Raw genomic sequence first — 21,116 nt, 5'->3', positions numbered from 1 at the left:
AGAGTTACATTAAGGAATCTTAGTTTCTTCTTTAACTTTTAAAACTTTGAGACAAAAGAAAGACAAAACCATAGATAAAACACTGGTTAGTAGTACAGAGACAAAACCTTCATGCCAGGAAGTCCAAGAGGCAACCACACTGAGAGGGTAACCAGCCAGCACTCGACCTACTGATGAAAAAAAAAATACAAAAAAAAAAGGGGGTTAAGAACTGTAAAATATAAATGAGTACATGTAAATGAAAAGTTAATGTTTGAAATTTTTCAAATATAATTTTGAAAAATTGTAATAAGTCCTCTGACATTTGTATTTAACCAGTAAAAGAAATCAAAAGCTTATGATCTTATGACAAATACAGTAGCTGATTAAAGTATTTTCTTCTTTAAATATGCTAATGTGCCTTTGACCAATTTAAGCAGCAGTAATTGGCTATTTCACCAAAAAACATTTTTAATTTTAATTTGTGACTAATTATTTACTTTTTAGTTACGGAGGAGTCATTCCACAACACTTTTGATAATAATTGCTAAAACAAAATTTTCAAAACAAAAAAAGAAAAAAGTCATGAGCATTATGAGTGCCTTTTACATACATCTTTGCATATTACAATACAGAAGAATATTTAAGTACATCAAAATTTTAACAGCAAGACTCTTGATAAATTTAACAATTAGGCAGGGGCATGACAAGCAATACTAAATGTATATTTTATAGATACACCCACTTAACAATAAATCTTGACACATGAAATTGACTCATAAAACTCACTTTATTCAAAACTCAAATAGAAAATATGACCTTGGAAACAGTAAAACAATAAGTACACTAACTGACCTCAATCAATCTAAGACACTAAAGGCAACATAAAAAGAAATCTTAAAAAAAAAGAGCTTTGGAAAAATTAATACATTCCTACATATTCATACCCAATAGCAATCTTTAAGACAGAAACCATTAAAGAGATCGATGAAGCAGCTACTGTATATTAAATCAGCTTTTTGTTACCAAACAGTGAAAGATTATTACAGAATGCCACCAAATCTTTCTCCAAAATTCTTTTTACTCATGACAGCAATAGCAAACTCGAAATATGCAAAATAAACTTCCCTAAATAAATCAATATTCATCAACACTAGAGTCAGGAAGATTCTTATGGCCATTGGCAAGACAAGTTCACCAGAGAGGATCTGTAGCAAAGAACAAAGGCAAAAGCCCATTAAAAAAGAGATCCTTTAGAGATGCTAGCGATGGATAGGCCACACCCTTTGCAAGCCTGCATCCAACATCACAAGAAAAGCCTTGCATGGAACCCACAAGGAAGCCCCAGAAATACACAGTGCCAAGATTTGGATGCAGATGGGCAAAACAGATGGGCAAAATGGAGGATGGAGAGTGGCCCAGAACTGATATGCCTTGAGGAAGCTGGATGATGGTGTATTCCCACAACAGGACCACGGGAAGACATGATATAAATCATATACACAAATTTTGGGATTATTGTTATAATAGGCACTGGAATTTTAGAAAAAGTAAACCCTTTGGCTGTTGTGTTAGCCACATCTAACCCCTCTTAAATATTGGTTAAGGAAAACAAAAAATCCACTATACTTACTTAGACTGCTGAACTTTGAGGTCAACAGATTATTTACGAGGTAATTTATAGTGAGTCAAAAAAAAGTAATCTATAAACATCAAGACACTTACTATTTCCTCCTAGAGTTACCATAGAATGAGCAGTGCCTGAAAGATTTTCTGGTGCTGTTTCCATGGCTACGACTCCTAGTAAAGATATGGCACTGTACATGCCAAAGCCAATAATAAAACCAAACAGGTTGATTAAAATCTGAAAGAAATAATAAAGCATTTTAATACAGATTAAAGAATTGAAAAACACCTCTTTAAATTGAAATGGTTTATACTTTGGTAAATACTTATTGAAGAAACTACAACACATTGATATTATGTACAGAAAATACATAGTGCAGAAAAGATTTTGACTTTAACAAACCTGGTAGGAAAACGTATTGATATGAAATATCAACAAATACATCCCTACAGTCTGTAAGCAGGTCAAATACATGATAATTTGTAGTCTGGGTCTGGCAGTATTTGATTCCTGATTAAAAAATAATTATTATTAAATGAAATGTTTTCATGGTAAATAAATATAAAAAAACAGCATTGCAAAAGAATATTTTAATAAAAAATGTTATTTTTAGAATTATTAATAGATCCAGTAGATTAGGTAGCAATAAGTAAAGAAAACCAAGAATAAGTACAGCAGGGTAGCAGGTAGAAAGAATAATGATTCGTTAAAGTTATACTTATTTAACATGAAACTAGAAGAGGTGGAAAGAAATGATTTCTGTTACATTTTTGACAAAAGGTATTGCATATTGCAATAACTTCTTATCTTCATTAAAATTTACACGAAAGCCCACAGAAAAATATAATTTTTTTTTATTTGTTTCCAATTGGAGTCTGATTTATTAAAAGCTAGCTGACTTGAATTAATTTAGAATGGTTTATGATTTTCTGAAATTCGAACTCAGTGAGTGGGTTCTGTTTTTATGTATATATAAACATACTTCAGGCCTTGCTAGGTTATCCATTTTTAATTAGAAGTTACAGAAAGCAATGTAAATAAGTGATATCCTCCCTTGCTGCTATACATATTTTAGTATGCAACGAGTTACCTTAGAAACCATGTAGTCAGAAATGTATCCAGACAAAATAGATCCAAGCATGCCTCCGACTTCTAAACTGCCAATGAAACTGCTCCCTTTAATAGAAACAAATATAAAGGTGCAACACTTAAGTTTTAGCTGTAAGTTTTATTGATAGTAACAAAAAAACAACAACAATATAACAACAATGTAAATGAAGCCGCGATCTACTTTAGAAAATTAGCTTTTTTTTGGTGTGATTTTGTGACATAATTTCTTGAGGATGATAAAAGGTTAAAATCGTGTCCCAGAGTGTATAAATCTTACAGAAAATGTATAAGGGACGAAATGCTTAAAACAAAAGGACTAATTAGTAAAATTTAAGCTCAATCTTTTTGTTTCATAAAGAATGGGCCATACTCATACAAGTAGGCTAGCCGGTATGTAATTTCTTAGTTTCCCAATATTTTAGAGGGTGTGTGATTAAAATTGGTACTGGAGAAGATAAATGGAAATCCTTTAATAGTGCTCAGAGGTTTCGTTGTAGAAATATAACATTCTCAGCCCATAAAAGAATTAAATCATACCATTCATAGCAAAAGAAAAATATAAAACAACAACAACAACAACAAAAAATCAACAAACAAACCAATAACCTTGGTGTCATTTATAATTTCAAGGGAAATCTCAAAGCTATACAATTTTCTAAATAAGTACATAACTATTTTAATCCCAAGTTTTATAAAGGAAATAATTTTTTACAATTATGTAAAGTACCTTTTAATTTTTGATACATAAGCACATTTCTTTTTCAGGAACTAAAAAAATCAACAAAGAATGTTTATCTAAGCAATACCAAATTCCAGCAGCCTTAAAAATGTAAAGGAGATTAGCTACAACCAAATTGAACAAAAATCTTGCATTAAATAGGACAAGGTTTCTAAGAAGGTTAAAGTGGCAGCAACTTCTCACCTGCCAAATGTGACTGGCCTTTGTACTTGATCATGTATAGCAGCCCCCAGTCATTGCAAGCTCCTCTAATGATAGAGACAAGTAAATAGTTTACAGTTAGCAGGATCAACAATGGGTTGAACAAACTGGATAAATTAAGTGGTTGTACTGGAAACAAAACAAAACAAAAATATTACCCAACCGTGTAAGGCTGGAATTTTTACAATTAATCTAAACTCTAAACTTAGTAAACTTAGTAGCTAAACCAAGTCCCAGATTTAAGGTATTTTAAAACACATCCCAGGGATTGTAGCTGCCCAATGGAACATGAGACTCATAGATCTATATATGCAGACCTGCCTACCAAAAAAAGTCCAAATGCGTAACACTTACGGTCAAAATGCGTATTTTGGCACCAGAATGCATAACACTTACGTGATCCTCTATTTTGTCAATCATATATATATATATATATATATATATATATATATATATATATATATATATATATATATATATATATATATAATATTAGATGTCATGATTAGATCTACAATCTAAATCTAGATCAATAGAGATGATATCTAGACTAGATCTGGATCTATGTCTATATAATGAATATAATCTACTCTAGATCTGGGCTCAAAAGTGTTACCGATGCCGTGGATCCGCTAGATCCAAACTTTCGTAGGCCTACCTTCATACTTGATCTATTCTATACTAAGACTAAGAATCTAGTCTAGATCTAGACTAGATGGTAGTAGATGTTATCGATCTAGATCTAGTCAATCTAATTTCTAAATCATACTAGATCTAGATCTATAACTAGTTTGTAGGGTAATGTAGAGAATCATAACGTAATGACTAGCTAGACTCGAGCTAGATCTATTCCTGTATAACAAGTTATCTAGATTCTAGATCTAGAATCCAGATCTAGATTAGATATCTACAATGTCACTCAATGTGTTTTGAATCGATAGCTCTTCGATTTTTTTTCTATACAAATGAATACGAGAATCAGGAATGCACCAACATAATTAATTTCTACTCATGAACTTACAAAAAAAAAGTCACGTTGGTGTATCAGCTAACTGACGGTACCAACCTGGTACCAGCCCGCCACTCCCTCACTCACGCGTTCTTCGTTTCTAGACATCTAATTGCTATTAAGTACCATTCAACGTATAGATCTGGGCACATTGTGTTCACCCCACCTTTTCAGTTTCGCCCCTCTCCCCACAGGTGGGCTTAGCGTGACCTCCGTGACCGCTTGTAAGCTAGTCTAGAGAGGAGAAAAAAAAAGCATACGAAATGCGTATCGCGACGGGTTAAATGCGTATTTGCGTACTGGCGGTCATTTTTGGGAGATTTTAAAGTTTGACTGTTTCACTGCTATAATAAAGTGCGAATGTTATAAGGTTTGAATAATTTACTGTTATTTTTAAGTTTTAATTTTTTATTCCTATTATAAAGTTTTAATGTTTCACTGATATTATTAAGTTTAAATTTCTCAAATCAAGCAATGAAAAATATTAACAAAATATTAAGAAAAATTAGTAGATTTATAGTTTTTTTTAAACCATTTTATTTACCTCTAATTTCCTTGGAAATTCGTTGATATGAGTGATGCGACTTCAACAATTTAAAGAAAAAGTAACACATTACTCCGATTCCAAGTGAAGATAAGGCTAAAATATATATTTAAACAGAAAAAAGATCAGGGAAAATATCCTAAATAATTCATGAATTTTTAAAATGTAAACAGAACTACCTGGACATTGAGTAAACCAGTTTCTTAGCAAACTACTTTATAGCAAAGCCAACACAATTTCTTCTTTCCTATGGAAGCTTTGACATTATTCATTATTAAGAAAGCAAAAATTATGTCTATAAGAAAAGCTGCGAAAATGTTTTTCATAGTTGATGACATCACATTTGATAATTTATCTTAAAGTTATCTTAACTACTAATTCATTAGGATCAATGTCACTGTATGCTTCAAATTAATTGTAAAAAGTGAGTCAAATAGTGAGTCAAGAGCTGTGTTGTTGTTTTTTTCCCAACAACAATAATAAGAATAGACAATATAGTAGTACATGAATCATCATTTTCAAAGAACATTAGGAGTCATGGGAAAGCTGATCAAAATTATATAGCAGTTCTAGATTATATGTAAATAGAAAAACTGTATTAATAGTTTTTTGTGAAAAATAAGCCACATACCAGCAGACAGTAAAGCGGCTTGCCAACTTAAAACACTCACAATATACTGAGAAATAAAGGGGCCAGCTGTACCAGCAACATTTGCTGATGTAGATAATACACTCCACCATGTAGCAAACTGATCAGGTGGGAACTTCTGTAAAAAAACAACAACAACAACAATAAAATTTAGGGGTTAATAAAATAAAATTCTAAATTTTATAACAAATATGTGACAAGTAAATAAGACTGAAGAAAATAAATATAAGCAAAAAAAACAACAACATCAGAAAGAGGTAAAACTATATATTTGTTAGCTTTTATAGAAACTTAAAGATTGTACAATGCCAAGCGGTCAACTTTTATAGAACTTTTAAGCTGGGAGGCTAACATATATAAATTTAGTATTGTAAACCTAACAAAATTGCTGAACAGTACAAAACCAGAGGTATCAAATTGTAATCCTATAAATTATATTATAAATTACAGATGTTTTTTCAAAATAGAAAATAATTATGTCCTACGCATTTGTTAATCATGTTAATTAGAGACTTAAACTCTGCTAGGTTATTGGTTTTTTGTGTCTGATTCAGGCAACTCATTCAATGCTTTAATCCCACTATGTAAGAAGCCTCATTTCAAACAGTGTTTATTGGGTACCTGGAAATTTTTGGGGGGAAGGCAAAATGCCATTGTTTGTTATGTTGGTCACATAGACACCCCTGGTAACCACAAACAGATAAACATTAATTGATGCATCACTTTGTCTATAAAGGAACTTTTCCTAATGAAATTGGCTAAAAAGTAATTCAAAGTGTCCTAAAAGCAACATAATAGAGATGATAGTAACATACTTAACTCTTTCTCTCCTAACCGACAATACACACGTTGATTCCATCAGAATGTGGTAAATAATTACTGAGAGAAAGAGTTAATTTTAAAAGTGCAAGAGTGATAGCCAGTATCGATTGCTTCTCCTTCTATACAGTAATAATAATATTTAAGATTGTTCAGTATGTATAATTAATTACCTGCTTCAGTAATACAGCACATGCCGACCATGCTGGTCCCTGAGCCATGCCGCACAGAAACCAAAGTGTTGCAAAGTAAGAAACTGTATGCACAGCTGAAGAAATGAAAAAAATGTTTGTTAATGCCATTACAGCAATGTAAGAGAATCAAATCATTGAAAAATACCTCACAGAATGTACAGTTAGAGAATATGTTTGTGACTGCCTGGATGTGTGGTATGCACTCTGGACAAATGTTTGGGTTGTGTTTGATTCCTAAGATTAAGAATGAGTGCAGTTTTTCAAGTGACCAAGCAAACCCAGTTGCAACCTGTATATTTTGCCACATTTGATACAGACAAAGCCATTGTCTACTGGGTTTAAGACTTTTTCTTGTTGCCTTTAAGAATTTTGCATGTTTTGGAAAGGCCTTTTCCATGAAAAAGTTCTTCAAGGTATGGTAGCTGTGTTATAGTGATATATGATAATTTTTCAATAAATCAATTTCTTTGTGCCAGTGAAATTTTACCATACCAGCAGGTGATGACAAAGGTAATTAGACTACTGATGGTGGCTGTAAAAATAGTTTAATTTTAAATTTCCCAGTTTCCTAAGATAGTAAAGCTTTTGGTGTATCTTGGTGTAAAGATTTGGGCAGTGATCACTCCATTTTGTATAGTTGTTTATGGTTGTACCTAGATATAATATATATTCTTTATCAAAATTTAAATTATAAAAGAAAACTTATGCAAATGGCATATCTACTCAAGCAAGGAGCTTTTTGATACAGCAGATCTGCTTAATCACAACAGACATTAATATTAATCCACATTTAGGTCAGCAAAGTGGATAATGAAGAAAGTTACTTTTCTAGTCACTTTTTTAAGGTTAATAGACAAACTATCCACCATACTAGGAAGCAAGAATGCAGATTTTCTTATTTTTGGGTAAGATGAAATGATCTTGTTGCCACAGGGATATGCTATGTTTTTTTTTAAAAGTTTATAATAAAAGAAATTATAACCTTTTTATCAAAGAATTTTTTTTTCAACTGATTTTTCAGACTTCTAAAAAAAAAATAAAAATTTTTTTTTTTAATTCTAAAACTTTTCTAGCAAACTGTGGTTGTTAAATTTTAATTAGATTAAACTCATACCAGTAAATGTAGCTGAAATCAATCCTGTTAAAATTAGACATGCCGTAAAAGTAATTCCAGGATCTAGAAGATCTGCTAATGTACCACCAATAAATTTAATGAAAGTGTAGCCCAACTGTTGACTGCTTATGATCACACCTGCAATACAAAAATTATCTTTTTTTAGACCTCCAAGCACTATCAAAATATTTTTTTTTTACAAAACTGATTACAACTCACTCGTAAAACATTTGTACAGGTTATTTCTCCCACAACCAATCTCAGATCAATTTGGAATTTCACACAAATATTTCTTGTACCTGACAAAACAAGAATCATTAAAAAATAATCAATTAAATAATTAACTATTGGTAATTAAATGTTTTGTTTAGCAGTGAACAAGGGAAAGAATTTGTACTTGACATGGTGGTTTAAGTTGAATTAGTGCCCTTAAGTGCCCAATATTTCTAATTACATGGATTCATTATTGTTAGTCTACATCTATAAAAAATGTAATTACATGACTGATCCAAACTAATTGATACAATTTCCCTTAATACTAGCTTTGTTTGTTTTTGTTTTTTTAATATTTTTTTTCTTGTTGCCACAGGGATATGCTATGTATTTTTTTAAAAGTTTATAATAAAAGAAATTATAACCTTTTTATCAAAGAATTTTTTTTTCAACTGATTTTTCAGACTTCTAAAAAAAAAAAAAAATTTTTTTTTTTTTTTTTAAATTCTAAAACTTTTCTAGCAAACTGTGGTTGTTAAATTTTAATTAGATTAAACTCATACCAGTAAATGTAGCTGAAAAAAAAAGGAAACATACCTAAATCAGTGTTACTTAAATTCTCTGACTCAGCTATATCAGGAGCTGCAAAAGAGACAGACTGTCTTACATAGACTAAAGTGGAGTAGCCCACATATAAAAAAACAAACATAACTTTTTGATAGGCATTCATTTTTCAACTAAAACTGTCTGAAATGAAAGAAAAAAAAATCACATAATTTTAAAACCAAGTAAAAAACAACAAAAATTAATTTCATGACTTGATAAAGTTAGTCTATCTCATGAGGCATATTAAGAAGAATGGCTAGAAAACTGCGTTCTTTGACATGTATTTTAAGAAAGACAGAAAGTCTAGATCATAGATCTAGTTGTTAGTGGAAAAGTCTAGATAATTGATCTAGAATATAAGAATTTTGTTTTTGGATTTTAGTTTGCTGTTAGATCTAGAAAAAGTAGGTATTTGTTTAAGTGTACAGATACATGAACTGGGCAAGGTGTTGACAGACATACAAATAAAACAGTTTGATCTCCCTTGTCTATATTCACCATGTATTTACTTTCTTTTAGAGTGAAAGTGTATATTATGCTGCCAGCAGATATATTTTTATGTTTATTCTGCACTTTTAAGTAATAAAACCCTAAAATTTCTAAAAAACAGAAAAAAAAACAAAAAAAAAAAAACGCAGAAAAAAAGTGTCAAATACTGATAGGTAAAACAGCAGAGAATATCACGGTGTTGGTCCTTTAAAAAAAAAAATTTTACTTCTATAATTATAATACAATAATAATAATTGAAAACAAAATTTTTGTCAGTAATGAAAACAAATGACATATTGTATTAGGAATCTGCATTTTTTAAAATATGATTCTTAAATTTATAAGGAAATATAATTTCCCATATCTTAATGGGTAAAAAAAAATACAATAAACTGATTAAGATCAACATCTGAATTAATATTGCCCAATGTTGCTAGTTGCTAGACTAATCAGACTAATAGAAATTAAGCTAATATTGGAAGGACACTGTTTACACATCAGCTATGCCCATTGATTTTGTTCCAAGGGTACACACATATATATATATATATATATATATATATATTTTGTCCAAAACCTCTTCATGCTTTCCAATTTCAACTTTTAACTTGAATTAGAACAGTCTGCAATTTCTTTTTATCTTACTCAACAATCTCTCTCCTTTTTCTGGCTCTGGACACCCCCCCCCATTTGTTTCCCCCCTACATATCGCTATGCTCACCCCTACAGTCTCCTTCTTTCCCATAGCCCCCACATCTATTATGTATAATGCGTATCATAATGGTATCCCACATGGACATTTGACTCCCACCACATGCACACATGATTTTAGCCTGTAAATTCTAGCATCACTTTTCTCCCTTACCTAACAAAAAAGTTTGTCTTAAATACAATTTTTAAACAATTTTGTAAATAGCTTTTTACATCTGGTGATACTTTCATACTTAAAGCATGCTCAGAGCGCTATGGTCCAATCTCATTTGTGGACCAGTGGGGGGGTATCTGGGAGAAGGTTTTTCCCTGCTGCCTTTAGGTGCTCAGTAAACACATAACTCTGCTCGAGTCAGGTGTCAAACCTTGAACCCCATTCCTAGGTAGCCAAGTTCAAGCGTACTTAGCCTCTCTACCACACATATACCACAATCTCTGATTTTTCTTTAACTTCTCAATTCAACATAAAAATATTTAAAAGGCCTTTTATTTTACTTTTCATCCATACCCCCACAAGACAAATGTAATAAAGAGAAAATCTTCCTCAAAACACAAACAGATATTTGGTGCTTTTGAGGAGTAAAAATTGAAAATATAAATTTGGTTTAGATCTAGTTAGTAAAACTTTATAAAATAAATCAAAAGTGTCGACAATGTGACAATGGTGAATTACAAAGAATTATAGATTTCATTTTGTTTTTTTAATCATAATGTATACATTGTTATTGTGTGCATTCACCTATTAAGTTATTACTGTACTCTCTAACTCTGTCTCCCCTGGGCACTACTCCACTAGTGTTTATTTTTCATATAATATAGATCTCATCAATGATGAATGATCTCGAATTCTCGATCTAGAGTTAGAACTTAGTCATAGGAGGTCTAGTGTCAGTGACTAAGGAGGCGTCTAAGACAAGTTTAACCTCACTCTAAGTAGTCTCAAGACAAGTTAGTCTAGACGGTATTAGGTTCATGTTAAAAACCTAGGCTAGGCCTAAGCCCCAAGCCTAAGCCGCGTTAAGCCCACTAAGTTGTGACTAAGTTGGTCACTAAGCCGACTAAGAGTCAGTCTAAGTCAGTAAGCTAAGTCAAGTGGTCTAACTAGTCTAAGACTAAATTAAGAAAGAGACAGTCAACTAGATCTAGAATCTATAGATTTAAAGATAGGGATCTATAATATATTAGATCTAGTAGACTGACTTAATTTAGATTAGATCGAGAATAAATCTTAGATAGAATCTAGATCTAGAAATAATCTAGATCTCTAGATTAGATATATAGTAGATTCTTATATTAGGCACACCGTATTCGGGAACTAGGTCAAATTTTTATTTTATTTTTTTATTTGGTGACGGTTTAACTTACAAAAAAAAATGAAAGCAGATTCTTATTCTGCAACTAAAGGACTATAAAAATAGCTGTGTTTCTTTGAATTACCACCCATAGTCAAGATTTTATTTTAAAATAAATCAGGTCACTTCATGCTCCTATAATAAACGCAGTTTTTGTGCTTTCTCCTTCAGCACACATCGAGCACCGTTAAGAAACACCACTATGTTATTGCTAATAAATTATATCTGTGTTAATTAAAAATTATTTAGATTGTATTAAAAGAAATAGATTCACTTCTGCAATATGTATTTATAGTATATTGCCTCTCTCTCTCTCTCTAGATATATATATATATATATATATATATATATATATATATATGCCTACCTATATAATCTATGTGTAGAAACAGAAATAAATCTATATAATTATAGATCTATAAATTAATTATTATAATTTAACAAACATGATATTTTCAACTAGGCTACATGTATTCTCTGTCTCTTTCTTTTAATTCCCATCCAAGGACCCTCTTCTTTTCATAATTTGGATGTTCGTTTTTTTACATCCCCTCCCTCCCATAGATGCTTATAATTCTTTTCATGACTCTCTCCCCCTTCCCTCCACTGCCTGTATGATAGGTTGTGACACTACACACCAAGTGTATACCTCTCCTCACCACCAGCGCTCGCCTGGCGTGATCACCTGCAGTGGGCATGGTCTCTGGCTTCAAATTAGCAGCCCGCACTTTTTCTTTCATTCATAAATTATATATTCTAGATATCTCGATCTAGGTCACATTTATTTATTGAAAAAAATCATAGATTTATTAATCCCAATAATATTTCTTATTACGATTTTGCCTTGTGCACTATAGGAGAATGTGTTTAATTCATTATTATTCATTGAAACACCTCCTTTTTTAATTTTATTTAACAGCTAACAGTATGAATGTGATTGGAATGTCTTTCTAAAGATGTTTGGAAGCTTATTTTGATAGATCCACCAGCCTACGATCAAACAGGCTCATAATATAGCCTTCATCCCTTATATGGGTATGAATTGCCGGGGGAGGTTTAAACAATAGCTTTACATACTTGGTTACCGAGAATCTAAAAAACTGCCATCTGCTTTGGAAAAGCGGAACAAAAATACAGGAACTTATCTAAAATTGGACATGCACTGTCCCGAAACATCGTTTTTAGCTCCAAACATAAAAACAAATTAATTATAAACAAAAAAAGCGACGTGTTTCTTAAAGGAGATTTTGATGAGCTGTGCCTAATATAAGAAGCTACTATATATAGATTACACATACTGTGACATACTAATCTAGTAAACATAAGAAATGAATCGTGGCAGTTTTTCATATTCTAAATTTTAACAGTAGAAAAACGTTTTTTAAATGTCACTGACCTGTAAGCAGAAAAAAACACCACCACTTTAGATCTATTTAGATCTAGTGGAGCTTATTAATTTGCTACATTTCCAAACATTATTTTGTGTCAGTTTTTAGTTTAGAAATTATAACTCCGCAATGGTTAAACTTATTTAAAAAATGAAAATATCTGCGGACTCCTCAGCTATTGGGCGATAATACTAAATTTGACTCTTTTTTTCAAAATCAGCGATTAAATTTATAATTCAAGTCAACTTGCGGTAGGGGTAGGACCTAATCAGCGAACACAATTTTCGCGGGAGTCATAATGAGCGAAAAGCCGTAAAAAATAGCGAAATAGCATGTTAAAAATATAGGAAATTAAGTTCTATCATCAAATTCTTCCTTGAAGCATTATAACTATTGTCCTCCTTGTGGCATTAGGCCTAATTTTGTTTTCACTTTTCTCGTGCTCCACATCTTCTTTCTCTGCTTGGAACTGATGTCTATATATATATAGCCCATAGCCTAGGCTACGAAACTTGCGATCAAATATTTTTTTTTAAAGAAAGAAACTACAAAATTCTATCTCGCCTCCTCCCTATAGGCATAGGCTAGTCACGTCATTTTACTCTCCATTTCATAAACTCTCGTTATATATACTGCGACTATTTTTTTTTTAAGAACACATGTTCAGTGCACCTGGCCCTAATCACCATCAACTCGATCCCCCTCCCCACCCCCACACACACGCGCGCTGATTGACCCAAGGGTAGAGCCCGAATACGATGGATTGATGATGTATGGAGGCATGTATAAGTTGGCAACACCTCTGTGCTTTTTGTTGATGTCATATAAATATAAAAGTTCTCTTTTTTTACAAGCAAATCTTTAAAAAAACACTAGATCTATTTACATTTATTAATCGTATTTAATTTTTTTTTTAAATTTTCGGTGAATCATTAATTTTTGCCGCTCACATTCATGATTACCTATATTTTTAAAAATTGGTACTTTGAAAAAAAAAATAATATTTTTTTTTTCTCAGTTAAATAGTGCGACACAATAAATTTGAAAATTGCGATATTACTTTTTAAAGTTGGTTGCTATACACAACAAAGGAATGAGTTACTTCCCCCTCAAAAGACGGACTACTGCTCATGCACTAATTATACTCAGAATACTGAAATAGTTTCATCTTGTCATGAGAAGGTGATAGAAATATAGATCTAGATATATATCTTTAGTTTACCATAGACCGTTTATTTTGAAAATAAACTCTTAATTAATTTTATGAAATATTCTAAAAGTAAAGAAAACTCTAGATTCTAGATCTAGATCTACTTATTATCTTATAACTTATTCTACTTTTAAATCTACTATTTAGAGTTTAGTACTAGACTAGAATCTAGATCTGGACTCTAATATAGTAATACTGATACTGGTAATAGAGTCTACTTACCCTAATTATAATACTATAGTAAATACTAACTAGAATAATTTGATATTATTAAAATTTAGGTAGAGTCTAAATTCTAAATAGTAAATACAGTATTACAGTTATACTAAGTTATAGTTAGATATATACTCTAAATATCTAATTACAAATACTAATAAATATATAGACTATAGTACTATAGTAGAGTATCTAATATATACTAAGTATACATATAGAGCTATATAGTCATATAGTAATAGATTCTAGTCAAGTAAAAGTTTAAAGTAAAATTTAGTAAAAACAATGTAAAAATAAATAATGAAATAATTTTAAAAGTTTAAATTGATAAATCTAGATTGTAGATCTGATATTTGAATTTATTTTAGATCTAGAGAGAAATATATACATTTACATTTAAAAAGTGTTTTCCACCCTGTAGTCAGTCCTAATTCACATTCAAATATTAAATCAGCATGTTTCAGTTTTTGCATGTATATTGATGTGTTAAAATCTTATCTTCTTATCTTATATAATACAGACGTTACTTCAAAAAAGATGATTACGTCCTACGCGTCATGCATTTAGTCATGCATATTAACCAATGACTTAAATTCTGCCAAGTCACTGGTTTTCCTGGTTAGCTCAGGCAACCCATTCCATGCTCTAATAGCACTAGGGAAGAAGGAGTATTTGTACAAATTTGTCCTAGCATATGGGATGAGGAATGTGCCTTTATCTTTGTGTCTTTCAGAGTATTTTATTAAATTTTGTTTTTGTATTTGAAGATTATGGTTCAGTGTTTTATGTATTATTGCTACTTTACTTTTGAGTCTTCTGTCCTGAAGGCTTTCTAAATTTAGTGATTTTACTAAAGGTGTTACTCTAGTCAAATGTGAATATTCGTTTGTTATGAATCTCACTGCTCTATTTTGTGTCTGTTCCAGTTTCTTAATGTTTTCTTGAGTTGAGGGGTCCCAAACGGAGGATGCATATTCTATTATTGGCCTAACCAAGGTTAAATAACATTTTAGTTTTATGTTCTTATTTGATTTATAGAAATTTCTTTTAATAAATCCTAATGCTTTGTTTGATTTTTTTTGTAGTTTCATCAATATGTGGATTCCATGATAGTTTTTCATTTATTATAACACCTAGGTATTTTGCGTTTTTAGTCTGTGATACTGGTTTGCCATGAATAAGATAAGTGGAATTAATTTGTTTTAGTTTTTTTGTTACTCTTAACAACTGACATTTTTCTGGGTGGAAAGACATGCTCCAATTTGATTCCCATTTCTGTAATTCATCTAATTCTCTTTGTAAAATATCTGTGTCTTGTGTTGTTTTTATTGTTCTATATATTATGCAATCGTCTGCAAATAATCTGACTTTTGTTCCTGAACTAATGCAATTTGGTAAATCATTTATGTAAATTAAAAATAGTAGTGGACCCAAGACTGTACCTTGAGGTACACCTGAGTTTACTGTTATCGGTGTTGATTTAGAGCCATTTATTATTACAGTTTGTTCTCTCCCTATCAGAAAGTCTTTAATCCACTGATGCAGTGGACCATTAATGCCGAAATATTTTAATTTTTTAAGCAAACTATGGTGGTGAACTTTGTCAAAAGCCTTAGAAAAATCTAGTAAGATAGCATCTATTTGTTCACTATTATCTAAACCTTTTGAAAAATCATCAATTAGTCCTATTAGTTGTGTTTCACATGATCTATATTTCCTAAAGCCATGTTGGTATGGTGTGAGGACATTATGTTTGTCTAAGTGGTTTATGATGTTGCTACATATTATGTGTTCTAGGATTTTACATGTGATGCTGGTAAGTGATACTGGTCTGTAGTTCCCTGGGTCAGATATTTTTCTCCTTTTTTAAATAGGGGGGGGTGACATTAGCTTCTTTCCAGTCCTTTGGTACTCTGCCCTGGTTAAGTGAAGCCTGAAAGAGTATTTTGAACACTGGGGCTAGCTCATTACTTAGTTCTTTGAGTAATCTAGCTGGAATACCATCAGGTCCAGAAGCTTTATTTGGTTTGGTGTTGGCTAATAGTTTTTGAATTCCATTTTCTTGTACTACTATATCTTCTATGTTGTCTACTTGGTTCAAATTCAGTAATATGTCTTTGTCTCCTGGGGCTGAGAATGCTGATGCAAAGTATTTGTTTAGAATGTTTGCTTTAGTTTCATTATCATTATGTATTATGTTATGTTCATCTTTTAATGGCGCTACGCCTGTTGTTTCCATTTTCTTAGACTTAATGTATGACCATAGGTTTTTGTTGTTATCTTTAGATATTACATTGTTTATGTATTCACTCTGCAGCTGTCTGCTTACTTTTTGGGTTAAGTGTTTAATTTTTATATACTTTTTGTAAACTCTTTCTGCATTAGTTTCTTTAAATTTTCTATAGAGGTTTTCCTTCTGTTTACAAAGCTTCTTTAGTCTATTATTAAACCAGCATTTATTTATTTTGTTTGATGTGTATTTAGTTGGTATATGAGTTTCTATAATGCTTTTAAGATGGTTTTTAATGAAATTCCAGAGGTCATCGACTGGTTGGTTAATGTTTAGCTTTTGAATCAACTCACATGATTTAAGAATTATCATATCATATGAGCAAGAAAAATGAACATTACTAGTATATTACTACCATTATGATTATACCAGATAACTATTGTGTCTTTTCAGATCTATATTTTGATTGGAAACAAATCAGTCTAGTCTGAAAATGGCAGATGCGGTAAGACTTTTCACAAAAATTCATATTTTTGCGGTTTGCGTTGCATTTACAAAATATTGTTAAAAATAACATTTAAATATTTTATAAATCAATTTGAAATTTGTTAAAATCAAATATTCCCAAAAAAGCTTTAGATGGAAAAATATTAGCCTATATGCATTTGAACATAATTCAATATTTTTGTAAAATCATTCTATTCAGATCAGACTTTTTCATGAGATTTTAAATGAATTAACTATCAGAAGCATTTTGTCATTACAAAAATTAAGAAATAATATTTATAAAATAAGTTATTTATAGTTTATTCTTCCTTTTTTTTTTTAATAAAGTTATTTACCTAGTGGTTTAATTAACTTTTCATTGTGTGCCAATATTTTTTTTTCTATTTTAATTAACATTTTTTTTTCTGTAAATTATAATATTTGCAGCTAAAATATTGAATACTGAATTAATTATCTAAATATAGAGACAGACATTTTGTTGACACGTGTTCTTTTCCTTTGTGTTCTTAATATTTACATGCTTTTTTAACAGGCTAAGAAACAAAAATCTAAACCCTCAGGATCAGCCAACAAAGTATGAATTCTAGACATATTTAAAAAGTTTAAGATTCTTTTCTACATTATTATACATTTTTAAACATTTCTCTAATTTTTCAAAATATTTTCTTATATTTGCATTAAAGTATAGTAGATTAATTGGCTTATAGAAAATTAAAGCTAAAATATTGTAATTTTAAAAAAATTTACCTTTATTTCTTGTATACTTTTACAACATAATACTCTAAATCAAGAAGTCAGATTTACAAAACGTTATAAAGTGTAGTTGTAGTTGTTTACAAAACGTTATAAAGTGTAGTTGTTTACTGGTATATATAATTTACATTTGAAGTGAAAAAATAAGTATATTTGATAACATAGTAAATACAAATGTTATTAACACTGAGAATAACTGTCTTTATTATTTTTTAAAAATTTTCTTTTTTGGAAAGGTTATATTTTTTCCATTTCTTTCTCATCTGTATTATGGGAAGGGGCAAAAAAGGTTGTCTTTATCTGAGATAAATGTGTGCACAGATTTCCATTGAGAGTTTGTCTTTGAGAAACTAAGTATGGGGCCATTAACTCAACTTAACCTCCTGAAACATTTTAAAGTCTTAACATACAGATTTGATGGTGGCCTATTCAACCCGAGGCGGCTCAAAGCAAAATCCGAAAATAAAATCAGCAGTAATCAGGGACTTGCTATTTTCTGACGACTAAATGCCTGCTTTGAAAATTATCTGCAGAACATCGTCAGTGACGTCTCAAGAGCATGCTCAGACTTTGGCCTTACCATTAGCAAAAAAAAGACTGAAGTCTTTTATTTGCCTGCTCCAGGGAAAGCCTACTTGGATGCAAGCATCAAGATAAATGGACATGATATAAATGCAGTGGACAGATTCACATATCTTGGCAGAACACTCTCCAGAAACAGAAAGATTGATAATGAAATCGACCTGCATATCGCCAAAGCCAGTGCATCATATGGCAGACTGTCTAAAAATGTCTGGAAGAGATGAGGTATCACCACAAATACAAATCTATCGAGCTGTCATCCTCCCTACATTGCTCTATGCTTCAGAAATGTGGACAGTGTACAGAAAACATGCAAAGAAACTGAACCACTTCCACATGACATGTCAAAGAAAAATACTGAATCTCAAATGGCAAGAAAAAATAACAGATACTGAAGTCCTTTGAAGAGCGGGTCTGCAAAGCATCCACACAATCCTGATGCAATCCCAGCTGCAATGAGCTGGACTTGTCTGCAGAATGGAAGACTGCCGCATCCCTAAATGACTCCTGTATGGCCAATTAAGGGAAGGAAAGCGTTCGCAAGGCAGACAAAGAAAATGCATCAGGGACACCCTTAAAGCTTCGCTGAAGGCGTTCAGCATAGACCCAGCCACCTGGGAGACAGAGGCACATGACAGAGCATCATGGCGTCGCACTGTGAAAACTGGTGCACAGGTTGCTGAGGAAAAGAGAACAGCGCTGGCAGAAGAAAAGTGCCATAGAAGAAAAGCAAGGCCAATGACACTAGCTCCAGCTGGAATAACCTGCCCAGTGTGCAGATGAACATTCCGGGCTCACATAGGTTTCACCAGCCACATGAGGAGGCACAAAATGTCAGTGCAAAGCCATCAGCCCCCTGGTCATCATCAAACCATGATGGACGAACTATATATAAGTCTTAAATGATGTTGTGGTGGCCTTCTACTGTGGCATGTGTATGGATTTCAGAACATGTTTTTTGTCTTGTTGTGTTATGTTGTGTCAAGATGCAAAAAGTTATATGTAGGTCATTGTGAAAGCACCCTTTTTTTTCAAGTAATTTCTTTAAGAATTGGAATAATCATTATTCTATATTATGACATATGCCTTTCCAGAATGAAGTGATATTTCTGACTGCTTTTTTTTCCTTCTTCTATTTTGTTCAGTTAGATTGTGATTTCATTTTTCTGGATTGTGTATGTGTTAAAGAAGTGTTTTTTTTACTGTAATTTGCTATAGAAATCATATGAATCATTAGTGGGGAAGGCCCATCTCCCACAAGTTGGGAATTATACAGGTGATTAAAGCTAGCCATAATGCTCTCACTTTTTACTCTAGCTGTCCATTGAATGAATTTTAGATTCTTGAAATTAATCCTTGATGTTTAGTCTAGTTATTATTTTCTATTTGCTATCTTCTTTGGCATAATGCTGAGTCAAATGAGGCAGTGATTGCATGAAGGCATCTACATCAGGTTTTGTTCAATCTTAAACATCTACTAAACATCTACTATCCTATACAAAAATAATGGAGATGGTCATAACGGAGCTTCTCTATGCTGATAATTGTCCCCTGCTAGCTCACAATAAAAATGATCTCCAGAACGTAGTCAAAGAATTTGCATACGCTTCTGGCTCTTTCGGTTTATCTATAAACCTTGGGAAGACAGAAGTCATGTTCCAGAAATCACCCAATTAAACCTGCTCAGCCCCAAAGATCACAGTAAATGGTAGACTACTTCACATATCTGGGTAGTGTAGTATCAAATGATGCCTTACTTTCAAGGGAAGTTGATAACCGTCTGACCAGGGCCAGTAGCGCTTTTGGATGCCTTCAGGTGAGAGTTTGGCGGAATAAGCCAACAAAAATCAATGTCTGCCAGGCAGTGGTTCTCTCAACCCTTCTATATGGATTTGAGACATGGGTACTATACAGCAAGCAACTAAGACAACTTGAACGCTTTCACCAAAGATGCTTGCGCTCCATCATGGACATAAGGTGGCAAGACCGCACTACAAACAGCCATGCCCTTATGAACGCTGGTATGGACAGTATAGAGGGACTTCTTATGATCCAACAGTTATGCTGGGCAGGGCACGTATCCCGTATGGGAGACGAACGTATGCCAAAGGCAGTCTTTTTTGGTGAGCTTAAAGGTGATCGATGTAATAGAGGTTAATCCGCTGCTGAGGACAGACGCAGACGGCGAAAAGAAAATCTAAATCGACCACCTGCGGACAATGGTTATGCTTGCTCTAGCTGTGGCAAAATATGTAGGTAACAGCTGGGGCAGCCATGAGAAATACTGCATTCCTCACTAATCTTCAGACTCGAAGACAAGTCTTATTATTATTTTTACTTTCATTCCTCCTCTCCTGGCTCCGCAAGCAAGACAGCAGTTGTTTCATTTAAGTTTTCTCTCCTAGATGACTTGTTCTTCTTAGCAGAGCCCCAAACTTGCTTTATTTTACATTTATTTCTTTATAAATATGCTTTGATGAAGTCTTATTAATACAGATTATGTATTCATCTCCCTGCTAGTACTGTCTGAATCTTTTGAAATAGCATGCAACTGATGTAACTATTACTTAAATATTTGTAAAAATCAACATATTATTGAGATAAATCTAAAACTATGTCTCATTTTGAACACATGAGAAAAAAACAATAACCTCCATCATTCTATGTCATTTTGACTTAAGTGTTTTTTAATTAGTAATGTTAAAATGCATTATTGACTTTTTGATTATTCAAACTTTATGAATACGCTTTCCTGTTGTCTTATGTATACTCATTATTTATTCATTTCCTACTTTTGACTAGCATTTTTTTTTAATTTTTTTCTCTAAATTCATTTTACTAGTAATTTTAAAGATTATCCATTATTAAATTCTT

General features: G+C 31.9%; 2 protein-coding genes across 10 annotated transcripts in view; one reads left to right on the top strand and one right to left on the bottom strand.

The window, feature by feature from the left end:
* Positions 1–9: 9 nt before the first annotated feature.
* LOC106054341 (glucose-6-phosphate exchanger SLC37A4-like) lies at positions 10–11,270 on the bottom strand. Its single transcript, XM_013210155.2, has 11 exons — positions 10,744–11,270; positions 8,796–8,945; positions 7,986–8,123; positions 6,851–6,945; positions 5,841–5,976; positions 5,210–5,305; positions 3,639–3,785; positions 2,697–2,782; positions 2,009–2,116; positions 1,705–1,843; positions 10–170 (listed from the first exon to the last, which is right to left on the bottom strand). The coding sequence occupies exons 2-11, from the start codon at positions 8,926–8,928 to the stop codon at positions 10–12; spliced, it is 1,239 nt and encodes a 412-aa protein (XP_013065609.2). The 5' UTR covers positions 8,929–8,945; positions 10,744–11,270.
* Positions 3,804–21,116, top strand: part of LOC106054329 (dynein axonemal intermediate chain 7 homolog) — a 60,164-nt gene continuing 42,851 nt past the window's right edge. For 4 of the 9 annotated variants that reach the window (XM_056044782.1, XM_056044778.1, XM_056044777.1 and 1 more), the window contains exons 1-3: positions 13,784–13,926; positions 16,854–16,905; positions 17,440–17,481. In XM_056044782.1, coding sequence (XP_055900757.1) covers positions 16,894–16,905; positions 17,440–17,481 — 54 coding nt within the window. In that variant the 5' untranslated portion in view covers positions 13,784–13,926; positions 16,854–16,893. Of the gene's footprint in view, positions 3,823–13,783; positions 13,927–16,853; positions 16,906–17,439; positions 17,482–21,116 lie in introns of those variants that run through there. The other 5 variants (XM_056044785.1, XM_056044784.1, XM_056044783.1 and 2 more) reach the window with 3 other exon arrangements.

Source organism: Biomphalaria glabrata, chromosome 10 (assembly GCF_947242115.1).
Source record: "Biomphalaria glabrata chromosome 10, xgBioGlab47.1, whole genome shotgun sequence".
In the NCBI taxonomy this organism is placed as follows: Eukaryota; Metazoa; Mollusca; class Gastropoda; family Planorbidae; genus Biomphalaria; species Biomphalaria glabrata.
Note: the sequence above shows the minus strand (reverse complement) of the source record. Positions and strands in the feature narration are given on the sequence as shown.

What these genes read in the sequence shown, in the direction of transcription:
- LOC106054341 (XM_013210155.2), bottom strand. Translation starts at nt 8,928, where the DNA reads ATGAATGCCTATCAAAAAGTTATGTTTGTTTTTTTATATGTGGGCTAC. An exon ending in AGGCCAGTCACATTTGGCAG is followed by an intron (nt 2,783 to 3,638) that starts GTGAGAAGTTGC and finishes TTTCTATTAAAG; the next exon opens with GGAGCAGTTTCATTGGCAGT. An exon ending in CTGACTACATGGTTTCTAAG is followed by an intron (nt 2,117 to 2,696) that starts GTAACTCGTTGC and finishes TTTTTTAATCAG; the next exon opens with GAATCAAATACTGCCAGACC.